Below are 14,760 nucleotides of genomic sequence, written 5' to 3'. Positions count from 1 at the left end.
ACCTCCAGGCTTCTGAGACAGGGAGAACGGCAAGGTTCAATGTAACTTTCTGGAATATCTGGCTACAGCGTGGACAAGGAGGAGTTGGGCGGGGGGCCGGGAAGTGGGGAGGGCAGGAAAGGCGATGACTCAAGAGCTTACCCCAAGAGAACCAGGGAGAAGCAGCAATAGTGGTGAAACCTGAGCCACTGCTGAAACGGGAAATGAAACAACATCGAGGAAGCCTGGATCCAGCCAGCCGCCCGTACCCCTGGCTCAGGGCGAGGCAGGCATGGGCGTTCACCTGGGTGGTTGCCTGGTGTCCCTGACAACACAGGCAGACAGCAGCAGGCCTAGAGCCGGCAGACCTCATCTCTGGGACCTGCAGGGCATGTAAGCACTCTTGGGGGCACTGAACCACCGGGCTTTGTCTTAGAAGTGTTTGGTCTTGCCACTTAGAAGCCATGGGACCATGGGAACATGATTCTGACTCCTCTGTACAACGGAGCTATACCGCCTCCTTCTAAAAACAGCAGAAGCAGCAAGAGAGCCAAGAAAGGGAAGGATTAGGTAACGGCACAGGAAAAAGTGTCCGATGCGTAACAAGAAACTCGACCACCTGCTTAAATAGCTATGGAAGCAGAAAAATGGCAAGGCTCGTCCACCCTCATCACGACGAGAAGTGGCTGTGCCAACTAGGACAGGGTCCATTGCTCAGCCTGGCACAACAGCATCACCAACAAGCCCAGGCTGACAAAGGCACACACAAGGCATCCAGAATGCCTTCCTCAACACTTACCACATTCGTTGAATTTGTCTTTCAGCATTTTCCATGTAAAATCAAATGGGAGCTGAGGGGAAAAAGAAGAGACTGATGTGAGATTCCACCAAATCTAAGGGTAACATTACCACCGCCTCCGTCTGGGGTAACTTTCAGGGTTTCTGTTACACGGCATCTGTATGGCCGACCCTCAAGCTAAGACAATCAGCAGAGAACAAGGCAAGTCTATCCGGAGTGAGATTCTCAGCTAGTTGGCCGAGCCCACAGCCTGTGGCTTTATGTGTCTGTGGGAACACGATGCTGACAGCGAGCGGAAAATGAAGATGTCTGAGGGAGCTCCCCCAGAACCACTGCACCGTGGCTAAAGGTGGCCCAATCGGTCCACATAATTCGGTTACAGCCATTTTTTTCTCTGAATCATCATGCCACAATGCCGTGGCTCTTCAAACAAAGGGACCAAGGAACTAGGGTTCTCGGTTCCCTCCAGCACTTCACGGAAGCCCATGCGCTAACAGAACCCACTGCTCTTGGTGTGCAAGTGTCCTACACAGGTGGTCCCTCCTCCTCCCACCAGCACCAGACGTTGCCACTCAGCTCCCGTTGTGAGGGACCCACCTCCCTCCTCCCTCCTCCCCTTGTACTTAACACCACTGAGATGTTCCTGAAGAGAAGAGCCACTTACGTTTCTAACAAATATCTGGCAAGCCTTCCTGGCCACTCCAGGGGCATGGCCTCCGGCTCCACCAAAGGAACCTGCAAAGCTTCCTCCAAAGTTGCCACGTTCCATCTCGATGGCACGGTCAAAGCTGGTGCCACCACCGCCACCCATGGCCAGGCCCATGCGCTCGATGCCGGCGCCCAGGGCCGGGCCCATGGCAGGGCCCATGCGCTCCAGACTGTTGGCGCCCATGCGCTCCAGGCCCATGCGCTCCAGACTGTTGGCGCCCATGCGCTCCAGGCCCATGCGCTCCAGGTTGTTGGCGCCCATGCGCTCCAGGCCAGTGGCCATGCGATCCATCACAGGGCCCATTCGCTCCAGGCCAGCCCCTATGCCTGCGGGCACCATGCGCTCCATGCTCAGACCCATGCGCTCGATGGCAGGGCCCATGCGCTCCACACCAGAGCCCATACGCTCAATGGTCTGGCCCACACGGTCAATGGGTGCGGCCATGCGCTCAAGGCCGAAGCCCATGCCGGCACCCATTCGCTCCACACCAGAGCCAATGCGCTCCATGGTCTGGCCCATGCGCTCAATGCTGGAGGCCATGTGGTCGAGGCCCAGTGGGCCCATGCGCTCTATGCCGGAGCCCATGCGCTCCACAGAGCCCATGCGGTCCATGACCAGGCCCATGCGCTCGATCTCGGAGCCCACGCGATCCATGCCATGGCCCAGGCCTGCGCCCATGCGCTCCATGCCGGCACCCCCGATGCGGTCGATGCCGGGGCCCATCCTCTCGATCCCAGGGACGCTGCCTCCACCTCCACCTGGAACAGGACCACAAAACACAGGCAGGTGTCAGGCCACAGCACGCTAGGATGGGACCAGGCCGCAGATGCCTGCGCACTCATCCACACACTCAACCTTGGCCGGGAGTTATGTCCCACAGTCATTCCCCATTCAGAGAGCCCTCAAAGTCTGGCAACTGCTAAGTTGGGCATTGAGTACATGGGGGTCCTGACATGATTCTTCTTACTTCTATGCCACAGATGCAATTTCCGTGACAAAATTAAATCAGAAAAAACCCCTTGGAGAACTTGTGCTGACAGTGTTCTCCAAGTTGCTTGTCCAGTGCTGGCACTGGTGACAGGCTTTATGAGTGAGCCACCGAATTCCTGAGACCTCTGCAGTTTCCCATCACCAGCCATCAAGAAATGCTCTCAAGAGGTGAGGCCTGCAAACCCCACCCTCAGATGGCCACCAGTGTGACGGAGAGGATAATTCAGTTACTTCCAGATGTTATCCTGCTCCCAACCTGTCTCTCTAAGATGCCCTGCTGGTGGCCAGTCGGGATGCATGTCCTCAGCACTTCCAGGGCACAGAGAAGCTATTACACAGCCACATAAGAAGAAAAAATGACAACAAATACAAACACCAGTGTAGGTACTGTGGATAGATGAACAGAGCCAACCCCTTCTAGGGACGCTTCCTGTCAGGGAAAGCTGCTGGCTCAGAGAAGAAGATATGGAGGGTCCTGCAGAGGGCTCTGGGAGAGGCCTGGACTCAGTTGCTCCGTCCCACAGCTCAGGCAGGACACATGCTGGCAGGCAGGTCAACAGTACAGTGACCCCTGATGCCTGCAACCTGGGCCACGGCAGGGGGGCCCCCTTCACCAAGGCCATGGTCCTGCCGCTTTTCTCGCTCCAGCTACAGCACTGTTGCTGCTGGAATTGCAGTGCCGACCCCACAGCTGTCCTGGGCCAAGATGCTGATTCAAGAAGAGGAGGTGCAGCAGCGGCGTCTCTGCCTGACTCACTGACTAATGTGGGGACCCAGTAGGGCCGCTCTGCTTCTCTGTGCCCATGTCTTTAGCTGAGTAACAGCACACCAAGTGGCATAAAAGAAACCCGACTTTAAAGATCTTAGGCTTTCAGAGCAGAAATTTCTTAGCGACCATTGGAAATGAAACTGAAACCTAGATGCCAACAGCACCAGAGGACTAGGAAGAAACGGTGACCCAGTGGAGCTCTAAAACCAGCCCAGCTCAGTCATAACCTCAGAGCCAGGAGGGAAAATTGGGCTGAAAGTATGTTCAGTTCTGAGCAGCCTATTAAACTGTGCATTAACGGAAGGAGATACCAAAACGCTTACAGCATTCGTCGCTGGGCAGTGAGATTTCAGGTATTTTTTTTCTTCTTAATTTTCTAAATTTTATAGTAAGTATACATGCATATTTTAGTAAGCACTTGTTACGCACTTTTATAATTGGGTAAAAAAATATTTACTCTTTTAGGGGAGAATATGGAAAACAAGGAAGCCCCTCAAATCATACAGGTACGAAAAGAACAACGATAGCTAACACATAGCACTTACGTAGACGCTTTTTTATATGCGTTAACTTATTTGCTCTCCATAACAGCCCTATGAGGTACGTACTGTTATACCCCCGTTTTACAAATGAGGAATATGAAAAACAGAGGTTGGGTAACTTGCCAAACGTCACACAGCTCGGCAGAGTCAGAGCTGGCTTCCGACTGGACGGTCTGCCTCAGAGCCCGTATGTTTCACCACTACACTCCACAGTCTACTGTGATATCAACAGCCTGTTCTAAAGAATAAAGAATTGAAACATCAGATGAAATGTTTCCTACCTCCTCCCTGCTTTGCCATGATCGCTCCTCTCTTCAGTGCATTACTTAGGATTTCTATGGAAACCAGGAAGGAAAAAAAATTAGCTAAATTCTTCTGTGGTAACAGAACTTTGCTTATTACAGATTCCAAAGAAGGAAGACTACTATTAAGACAAGGGGGGAGAAAAAAAAAGGAAGGGGAGGGGGAAGGGGTTTGAGAAATACACACACAGACAAGCTCATTCTATTGGAAAACTATGAGAGTTCTAGGTGCTGGATCCCGAGGCTGGTGTACAGTGTGGCTCCGGAGTCTGAGGCCCAGTTTTCAGGGTGATCTGGGCACGTGTGCCCATCAGAGCTGGGAGCCTGTGAGCATCCATGAACAGAACTGAGGTCAGAGCAAGAGTGGCACAGGGGAAGCCAGCCGCCCCTGCTCGGTGGCAGAGTGCAGAAGCTGGCCTAACTCTCCACCTGAGGAGGAAGCTAAGGCCTCTCTCTGGGATCTGCTGCTCAGGAGACAGAAGCCTGCACTCGTCTGCCCACCCACAACCCACCAACACTGACAGTTACCATTTAGAAAATGCCTAAATCCTGAAAGCCAGCAGTCATTCTGGGCGGAGCTGGGAATGTTACCTAATTAACGAGCCATGCGTGGGACGTGCTCATCAAGCGGAGCACCCTAGCCCCACCTGAAATGAACTGGGTGTGATGGTGACCAAATGACAGTCAAAGCCTCAGAAAAATAAATGCCCCCAACACACACTCAACAGGTCCAGAACCGAACACATTGCTGCGTGCTTGCCAATGGCTTGTCCAAATATCTTTCAAATGTATCTAACACGATCTGTAGTGCTAACTTTTAAAAGCTTCTCTTCAGCCTTTCATTATGTAGAAAAAACTTGCATCCACCCCCTCTGGTTCTGAAGCACACTAGGCAACTTGGCCAACAGCCGCTGAACACGTCCATAGTGTGAGCATGACCACAAAGAAAACGGAAACAAAGGAGACTTTCAGCCGGAAGGAAGACAAGTCCAGGGCCAAGTCCTCTGTCAGGCCTGCCAGCCTGCTCACCATGCTGGCCTAGATCCTAGCAGCACTTAGTTCAAACCATTCCCTGCAAAGCCTTCAGCTGGCACCCCCCTGATGTGAAGAGAAAGTCTTATCACGGGCATCCACAGGCCTCCCTTCAACTATTCCCCACTCTGTTCTTCCCTTACTGCACCCCTCCCAGGAGTGCTCTCACCCTCAAGCCTCTGCCCCTGGCACACCCTCTACCTATTGCCAACCTCGCAAACACCCAGCCCTTCCAGTCTAAGCTGCGCCTCCTGTATGCCGTCCTTCTGAGCCCCTGCTCAGATCCTCTGCTCACCAGTCAGCACATGTCCCATTAGACATCTGCAATAGGGCTTTCTCAAGCCTTAGAGAAAATGAAAGCATCTGGGTGACTGCCCTGGGGCCAGGGGACCCCAAGTCTCCACACAGTCCCCCACCCCTGGACAACTTACTGCCCTCTCACATACTGCCCTCTGGTACCATCACTGTCCTGAGCTGCTCTCGACATCACATCTCCTAAGCTGCATGGCGTCCTTCAAGGTCAAAGACACGTAACTACCAGTGTCCTTAGAGCATGAGAACAGCTGTTTGCACAAAGAAAGTGCACAGATGTACTGACTTGCAGGAAAGACACGGAGACTGAGTAGGTAGGTGCTGTCGAAAGTAGCACCAAAACAACTCCAGTGTTATGTGAGGCTACACAGGAAAAAAGGTGGCAAGAACTGAATCTGGAAAACCAATTCAGATGACTACTCTTCAAACGTAGGCTAAGTGTTGTACAGTAAAAATGGTGAAAGCTGGAACATATGTGAAGGCAGAAACCTGTCAGAAGGAAAACTCAAATATTTTCCACTAAAATGAGTTACAGAAAAGTGGCAAGACCACACCCGGTCAAAGGCGGAAAACTTGCAAGATTGGAAAAACAAGGAAGCCCGTCGTAAAGTTCTAGCTCTCACAGGTTTCACCGTATTTGGCACAAAGATCATTTCACTAATTTAGATCTGATCACAAGAAGTGGCAGAGGACGCCTTGGTTTTTGGGGTTGGTCACTCTGAGGGTCCTCAGGAGAAACAGATCGCATGGCCCCAATCACAGAGCAGGGGCTCCAGGCAGCAGGGACAACCATGCCCTGCACGTTTCCTTTCAGATCGTGACAGGAGCGGCATTTCCTGGCGCCCAACAAAGGAACCTCAGAGGCAAGAACTCCACGCCCATCTCTGTGCCACTGCAGGAGGAGGGCGCCACCAGGTGGCAGAGGGCTGAAGGCCCAGCCCAAGAAAAAGATCGTACAGGAGGGAACAAAGCCAAGTGTCCTTTTGCTCTTCTCGCCATAAGTATCCACATATTGGTATTTGTGACCAAATACTACTAAAGTTAAAAATATTTCTAAAAGTATTCTACCATTTCAAAATACAAAAATGAAACCAGGCACGTAAACGCGCCTCCAAGATTCTAAAGCATTAGAAAAGGCCAGAATAAAGCTACAGGTAGATATACCAAGCCAAGTCCAGAGGCGGGGTACATCTTTACCAGCAAGAAAATCACTGAAGTTACCTACTCACGGTCACAGAGAAAGAGAACAAGGTCTCCAGCAAATAACAGATTCTACTCTGTGAGGAAAAGTCTCCAGTAGTTCCTGACCTTCATGAAAGAGATGACGGGAGAACGAAGGGTAATTTCAAGAACTGAGAATCCCATTCCACTGATGAACTGAGAGAACTTGAAGAAAAAGGCCCTTTATAAATTCTAAGTATATCTCTAATATATACCCCATATGATGTGAATGAATTTTCAATTGCCTCATACACCACGTGAAAGCTGGACAATGAATAAGGAAGACCGAAGAAGAATGGATGCCTTTGAATTGTGGTGTTGGCGAAGAATATTGAACACATCCTGCCAAAAGAATGAACAAATTTGTCTTGGAAGAAGTACAACCAGGATGCTCCTTAGAAGCAAGAATGGTGAGACTGCATCTTACATACTTTGGACATGTTGTCAGGAGGGATCAGTCCCTGGAGAAGGGTCAGCGGAAAAGAGGAAGACCCTCAACGAGATGTATCGACACAGTGGCTGCAAGAGCGGGCTCATGCAGAATGACTGTAGGAATAGCAAAGGACAGGGCAGTGTTTCATTCTGTTGTGCACAGGGTCGCTATGAGTCAAAACTGACTCAACGGCACCTAACATACCCCACCCCCAGGCGACCCATGAAGACAGAGGCTAAGCGCTCTTTCAGGAGGTCACCTGGCAAGCTGAGAAGCAGGTGAAAGTGAAGGTGGGGCCCTAGGTCTCCACGCTCTGATCCAGCCCGCCCCTGAGAAAAATAACTTCACACTCTCTCCTTGCTCCACACTAAAGAAACATGCTGACAGACTCTCACAAACGTCTACCTCAAAGCCAAGAAAGACAACATCCACAGTAAAAAAGACGCTAATGTGCTCTGCAAACTAACCAAGACAAAAGTCTGCATTTAGTTAAGGCCCAAATACTCCAGTTTTCCAGTGTCAGAAAACCTCCCTAGACAGTACAGATCTTTTCTAAAGGCACGTTTAGACACAACAGCTATTACAAACATCAGTAAGCACACAACTCCATCCCTGCTACACCTTACACACCACAACACCCTGGAGTGAGGAGAGACTCACGCCCCCACCTACCAGAGCCTTTAATGACTCTCCTACTGGCTGGAGAGCCGATGGTGCTATGTGCACACAGCAGTCTGAATTCCGACAGCACGCAATACTAGCCTCATGCCAGCAGTAAAAAAGAAGCCAAACAGTGCTACTATAATCAATTAAAAAAAAAATTAATGGACCAAACGTTATATCTACACCTAGAACACATACAATTTTTTAAAAGCCTGAGAAAGAACCCTAACATCCAGGGTGAGTCTGCACTCCTCCCACGTGGGGCCCAAGGGGCTGTCTTACCCATTCCTCTGCCAAGGGGCTCTCCAAAGCTTTGAGACATTCCCATTTCCTTTCTGGCAAAATCTCTCTCAAATCCTCCACCCATGCCACGCTCCATCTCTGTGGAAAAACACATTACCCTCGGCCTTTCCGGGAATACTATCTCGTTGGGGACGTTAAAACCAAACTACAGAGACACACAGCAGCCACCACCAAGTCAGCACGTGCAGTTTTTCTACAGGAAACCATTACTCATCTTTTACACCTTCAAAAAAAAAAAAAAAAAAAAAAAAAAACGGAAAGCAGTCACCTCATGCGAATCCCTGAAAACAACCTATCTTCAGTCCAGTTCCAGTAAGAGAGGCCTAGTTCATGGCTTAGATTACAGGCCCACAGTGGGATATGTCAAGCACCCACAACTGCAGCCACTGGCACACGGTGGCTGCCATGCACACCCAATCAAGGGAGGCTGAGGGCGAGCCTGCTCACAGAGCAGCAGTAGGCAGTACATCTGGTGGGCACTGAGCACACGCCTGGTGCCCTGCCAGGTGGCTCCACGTGCATCCTTACCTCACCGACTCCACAACCTGCCCACACGCCTACCCAGTCCTCTACTGCCACCACCTCCCTGATACAGCAACTCAGGTGCAAACACTTTACTAACGTGACCAAGGCCACACACCTGCGAAGAGGTGAGGCAAAGGATGAGACCTAAAATGGACTCAAAACATGCCCAAAGAGAATCTAAAAATATGCCTGCATTTAAAAAGGTTTCTCTACCGACAACTGGAGTGCTTTCATCTACATAATGGGCTTCTGGTAACGTTTTTTTCCTCCTTATACTGTCCTATACTGACAGTGGGACTATTCACTGTGTTCTTAAAAGGCCCCTTAAAGAAACCTCTTAGCTTTTGTGGGAAAAGCCCTGCCACAGCAGTCACCAGCCTGCGAAAGGCTTTTGTGACTCCTGCCCTATCGCTGGCTACTTCCTATATGTCCACCTAATGCAAAGCTGACAAAGTGTGTTATACTTTGCCTCCCAATACTGAGAGGTCGGTCTTTAAACAACCTAGTTTTATTAATCTCGGCCCCTAGAAATACCAGGCCCACAGGTGCTAAATAATGAGTACCTTTTATTTTACAAAAACAAAATATTTTCTGTAGTCTTAGTCCCCTACCCCTTCAATGAAGCAAATCAATATATCAGAAAAGGGGAGCGGGCTAGCGTTAACTAACAAATAAGCTCAGCAGACTTCAGCAAGAGCGGAGTGCAGATTCATAGTGTGAACCAATGGAAGGTGAAGCCCAGAGGCTGACAGCGTGCAATCCGCGGGAGCCCACTGGCCCGGGTGCACCTGGCGAGTGGCAGCAGGCAGGGCTCACTCAGCTCAGACAGCAGGCCTAATGGAAACCCTGTGTGGCACCTCAGTGGAGCTCAGCTTCTCTCTCTAAATACTTTTGTAAAGCCTCGAGGAAAGGAGCACCCCCACTCTTCACGTAAGGAAATAATCTGCAGGCACTGGCACAGGCCTCAGAGCTCATCTTCCCAACTGTCACAATAGGTCCCAGAGTGGAGGGATCCCAATCTTCTCTGGGGGAAAAACGTACAATCTCATTGTCAAATACTGCATCCAATCAGTCTTTGTTGGATTTACCAGTCTTTTCATTAAACACTTTTCCAGCCACTTCGTCAAGACTTGACCTACACATTGACAGCCCAGAGAATCTGAGAGATGTACAATCCAGCTGATGCTGTCAGCACCTGTGACCATCACGGATGCATTATGGTCGTGAACTAAACATACCATTAAACCCAGGATTTCTTTACCAGTTCTTTTTCCAATGTGATTGTAACTTTTGTAACTTCCCTTGGACCTGGAGCGTAGGGCTCTAGAGTTCACACCTCTACCCTGGAGCCCTGATCAAGTGTGAGAAGTCTCTGTTCTCTACCGCAGCTACAAGGGTGGCGAGGGTGCCCGAGTTCTTATATCTAAGAACTTCAAGTAAGAACACACACTCCATTTGATTCTCCACAGAGCACCGGCACTCTGAACCTTCTACCACCAGACGCGGAACTGGACCGACCGGCAATTTATCGAGGACTTTGTCCCCACAGCTCAGCACAGCTCCCTGCCCACCCCACGCCCTTGTTTCCAGTGACTTCTAAACTGCATCATTCCACCCCACACAGCAACAACCGGAGTTTCCTTTCCAACGACTAATCTGTTCTGAGTTAACATTTTGTCAAGCCAGACTTCTGAGTCTTACTTTTTATTAAAAACTTGTACACACATGAACCACAGGCAAGCACACTGGAAACTCAGGTCTCTGTCCCTTCATTGTCAATTAACGGTGATGACCTTCTTACCAAAAGGTACCCCACGTGATGAGGCAATAAACACACTCCTTCCTACCTCCCCCTGCTCTCTGGCCGTTTCTTCATCAGGAATCTCCTCTCAGATTGGACAGTTAACGCTGATCCTGCCAAGATACTTGCTTGCTCTATACTATGTCCACTTTACATGTTGTTGCAGACCAGCAAAGAAACATTTAAGCCCCAATCTTTAATGACTTCCCCTGCTGGGATGATTTTATGTATAAGGTAAGCAACATTCTCTCTCTCTCGTGTGTGCGCGCGCGCGCGCGCGTGTGTAGGGGTCAGGGGGAGGGTTTAATGAGTCAAACAACCTACAGAGGATTTCAAAAACAAATACTTCAGATTTCTCACTGCACACTCTATAGCGCTGCTGGGTGAGATGGGCCAATACTTGTGTTGGAGGCAGTTATAAAAGGTAGGACTGCCACATGATGAAAATCCAGGCTCTGGAGTTGGACAGCCTGGGTTCAAATCCTGGCCCCACCATTTGCTAGCCCTGGGACCTTAGGCAAGTCATTCTCTGTGCCTCTGTTTCCAATGAAATGGGCATAACAGTACCTACAGGTCATGTGGTTCCTGCAAAGACTAACATATTGCTGTTATTATAATTAATGTCACCCTCATTACCTTCAAGTGAAGAGGTTGGGAGGGCTGTAAGACGTGCATCATGTAAACCCTAAACAAAAGGATTCTGCTCTGATTTTTATTGATGTCTCTGCCCACACTTTGAGCCATCAGGCCGATGACCAAGAATTCAGCCCTTACAGCACTATTCCTGGGGAGACATGAACACCAATGCCTCCAAAGAAACCTGAATCCCTTCCACTTAGAGCCCATACCCAGGGTGCACAAGATAAACAAAAATGCTTCCCAGTGCTGGAGTCAATAAGCAAGCTTTAAATTTTCAATGGACAGTTACTAGAGAGATTTGGAACCCGTGACATCTCAAGAGTTGAGTGACTACGAACGAACACTTACCAACTCAGTACAGTTAGGTCTAGCTTTTGAAATACATACTAAGGTTGTACTAATATTTAAGACAACTCGAAGACATCTGAATCAGCAGAGAAGTGGCAGTGGAAAATCATTTCTTAAAAGTGGGCCCACACACATGAACCAGAGACCAGAAGCACTAGATGGTGCCCGGCCACAACCGATGACTGCCCTGACAGGGAACACAACAGAGAACCCCTGAGGGAGCAGGAGAGCCGTGGGATGCAGACCCCAAATTCTCATAAAACGACCAGACGTGATGGTCTGACTGAGACTGGAAGGACCCCAGAGGTCATGGTCCCAGACCTTCTGTTGGCCCAGGACAGGAACCATTCCCGAAGCCAACTCTGCAGACATGGATTGGACTGGACAATGGGTTGGAGAGGGATGCTGGTGAGGAATGAGCTTCATGGATCAGGTGGACACTTGAGACTATGTTGGCATCTCCTGCCTGGAGGGGAGATGTGAGGGTAGAGGGGGTTAGAGGCTGGCGAAATGGATACGAAAAGAGAAAGTGGAGGGAGAGAGTAGGCTGTCTCATTGGGGGGAGAATAATTTTGAGTGTGTAGCAAGGTGTATGTGGGTTTCTGTGTGAGAGACTGACTTGATTTGTAAACTTTCACTTAAAGCACAATAAAAATTATAAAAAAAAAAAATGGGCCCACAGCCTAAAAGGTACTCTGCAAGCTAAGAGCCAGCAAAGGGGATGTCTAAGTAGGAAGGAGCTACGATTCTTACCATTTATTCTGCCCATGTTCATCCCAGATCCAAATCGGCCCATGTTTTCCATGCCACCACCAAAGGGTCCCTCCATGCCTGAAACAGAAGCTAGCATTTTAGTATCATCTCAACAAGACCAGCTCAGGTGAATCAGGGAAAGAAAAATGTTTGCACATGTTTCACCTTGGGCTTTTTTTTGCCAGGAGCTTACCAAGTTTCAGGGCTTTTGAAAAACAAAAATAAAAACACTGCTGCCCTTGTTTAAAAAAAAAAAAAAAAAAACTTTAAAAAAGCTAATCTGATCCAACTCCTAAATTAACAGACAACCAAAGAGCTGTCCAGAGAGACGAGTGATTTGCCCAAGGTCACAGAGCTAGTTAGTGAGAAAGCCAGAATCAAAAGCCAAGACGCCCACTGCAAGGATTAACAAGTACGAAACATAATTTCTAGACTAAAACTTTTTGGAAATCAAAGTCAGAATTTCATGCAGGGCTAAGAGATAAGGGGGGGAACCTAAAACGGGGGGTGGGGGGGAGAAAACCATACCTAAAAGCAATTACATTTGGACTTCATTTTAAATTTCTTACCTCCCATTTTATTTATTCCAAATCCTATGCCTTCCATTCCCATTCCTTAAAAAGAAAAAGTCAATGCAAACTAAAATTATGTCAAAGCAGTAAATGTCTGAACTTAAAAGCACAAGAAATTCCAAACCAACAAATGAGCAAAAAATTCCTGATGATGAATTATCAGAAAAAAAAAACCTCTAGCATTTCAACTGTCAAAAGACCACACATTCCAAGTAAAAAATTTTAAGGCTTTAACAAAACAGTCATCATATGACTCAAAGTGGGGTCCACATAACATATTAAATGACCAAGTAAGACAGTATTAAACATACATGAAATAGAATTATCAGGCATAGACTAGGAAACATTCCCTTTTGGAAGCTTATTTTAGGGAACAGAAGTGAAATAAAAAAAAAATCCTTTTTAAAGGTAAAGTCCTCAAAAATAAAAAGCAGTCCCTAAGAACACTGAGGATTCCTTCTCCCAGCCCCAGTCTTAGGTCACGGAGCATGCATTTGGGGAGTGTTGGTCAGATCGGTCGAGCCATTCAAGGTGGGAGCCCGAAGGGCAAGGACCTGAGTCAGCCCCCGAGTTCAGAGATGAACGGCGGAATACGGCCAGGCAGTGGGGATCCATCTTGCAATTCGCTGAATGCTAAGAGAGAAAGCCCTAACCCTGAGATTAGAAAATGCAAACTTCCTTTGTAGTACAGAAATACCTACTTGTGCAGACACAAAAATGGTCAATAGCAAAGCTTAAGGTTTATCTTACACTTCAAAACTCTTCCCTAATTAGCCGTTCTTTGTCTTCGTGAACATGACAACACTGCACGGCATTCCTCCTTGTGGCTGTGAAAGTATGCTGCCATGCAGTGAGGCCCTCCTTACTTGTTTGCATCTATCAAAGCCCCCACCTGAACACTGGGTGAAAGCCCAAAGGGGTGTGGATAAAAGAAATACCAGGGCACCATGGTCATGTTCTGGCCCTTGACCTGCAGTCTCTGTCACTAACTGATAGTGTGACCTTGAGCAAGACCAACTCTCTGGTTTGCCTTCTTTTATCAAATGGCATAAACTATCTCAGCTCAGGGCATTGTGAGGATAAAATGCAAGCGTGTAAAGGCTTTGGAAAAAAGGGTTCAACTCAATAAGAATTAAAAATATTGCCTTTATCAAAAGGAAGCTGAGATGAATTAAGAAAGGGAATTTTGTCCCGATTAAATCTTTCTGCCACTGAAGCAACCCAATGTCTAGTTTACCCCAATAATTAACTTTAATAACTCTAACTCCCAACAAAATTCCCAATTAAGATACAGTGTAATTCTAACCTGCAGGTCCTATGTTTCCCATTGCGATGCCTTTGTTCAGGTGATTGGCATCGATAGGCTGCCCTCCTGGTCCTAACCCCATGCCAATACCACCAAGTCCATCTGGAAAGAAGAAAGTCAAAAGTGTGAATTCCCCTTCCTCTAACCCCTTGAACGCCAAAGACAAAAGCGACCTTGCTTATTGGCTTGCAGCCCTCACACTCCATCCCACCCACCTCCACCAAGGCCTCCTCTAAGGCATAGCCTTTCACATGCAATCGCAACTGGAAATCTGTGACACTTATTTTAAAATAAGGCATTTAAAAATCTGTTCACCTGAAAGTTACACAGGAGAACCCATGAACAACCCGCATCACAGGCTGATACTGGGCCCGTATTTGCTCCCCTAAATCATGGACCAAGGAATGCTTGATCCAAAAAGGTGACTCAAGACTGAAGTGGAAAGCAACACAAATATGCCCAACTCCCACCTCTCAACCTGGTAGCAAAGGATTTTTCTCCTGTGGAAAAAAAAAAAGCGCCCTAAACCAGTCAATTAACACGCCAGGGATACACATTCTCTCAATCTGCTGTGGAGGGTTTTAATGTCAATGAGGTTAGAGTATTCAAAGGATGACTGTCCCTGCCCAGAAAGCTCCCTAACCCATGAATCCATTCTCAGCCCACCCTCACCTCACCTCCATGCCCCACAAACATGAACAGGGACTCAAGAATACACACTGGTCTCTGGAGGCCTTGGCACTTGCAGTGCTCTGGGTAACC

General features: G+C 48.4%; 1 protein-coding gene across 4 annotated transcripts in view; it reads right to left on the bottom strand.

Annotated features, from left to right (window-relative positions):
* Nucleotides 1-14,760, bottom strand: part of HNRNPM (heterogeneous nuclear ribonucleoprotein M) — a 37,649-nt gene that overhangs the window by 1,150 nt on the left and 21,739 nt on the right. For 2 of the 4 annotated variants that reach the window (XM_049876726.1, XM_049876727.1), the window contains 6 exons: nucleotides 13,999-14,100; nucleotides 12,690-12,734; nucleotides 12,121-12,198; nucleotides 4,070-4,123; nucleotides 1,443-2,245; nucleotides 779-830 (listed from right to left, as the gene is read on the bottom strand). In XM_049876726.1, the coding sequence (XP_049732683.1) occupies nucleotides 779-830; nucleotides 1,443-2,245; nucleotides 4,070-4,123; nucleotides 12,121-12,198; nucleotides 12,690-12,734; nucleotides 13,999-14,100 (1,134 nt within the window). The remainder of the gene's footprint in view (nucleotides 1-778; nucleotides 831-1,442; nucleotides 2,246-4,069; nucleotides 4,124-12,120; nucleotides 12,199-12,689; nucleotides 12,735-13,998; nucleotides 14,101-14,760) is intronic. The other 2 variants (XM_049876725.1, XM_049876724.1) reach the window with 2 other exon arrangements.

The sequence above is a fragment of the Elephas maximus genome, chromosome 3, assembly GCF_024166365.1.
Source record: "Elephas maximus indicus isolate mEleMax1 chromosome 3, mEleMax1 primary haplotype, whole genome shotgun sequence".
Taxonomy (NCBI): domain Eukaryota; kingdom Metazoa; phylum Chordata; class Mammalia; order Proboscidea; family Elephantidae; genus Elephas; species Elephas maximus.
Note: the sequence above shows the minus strand (reverse complement) of the source record. Positions and strands in the feature narration are given on the sequence as shown.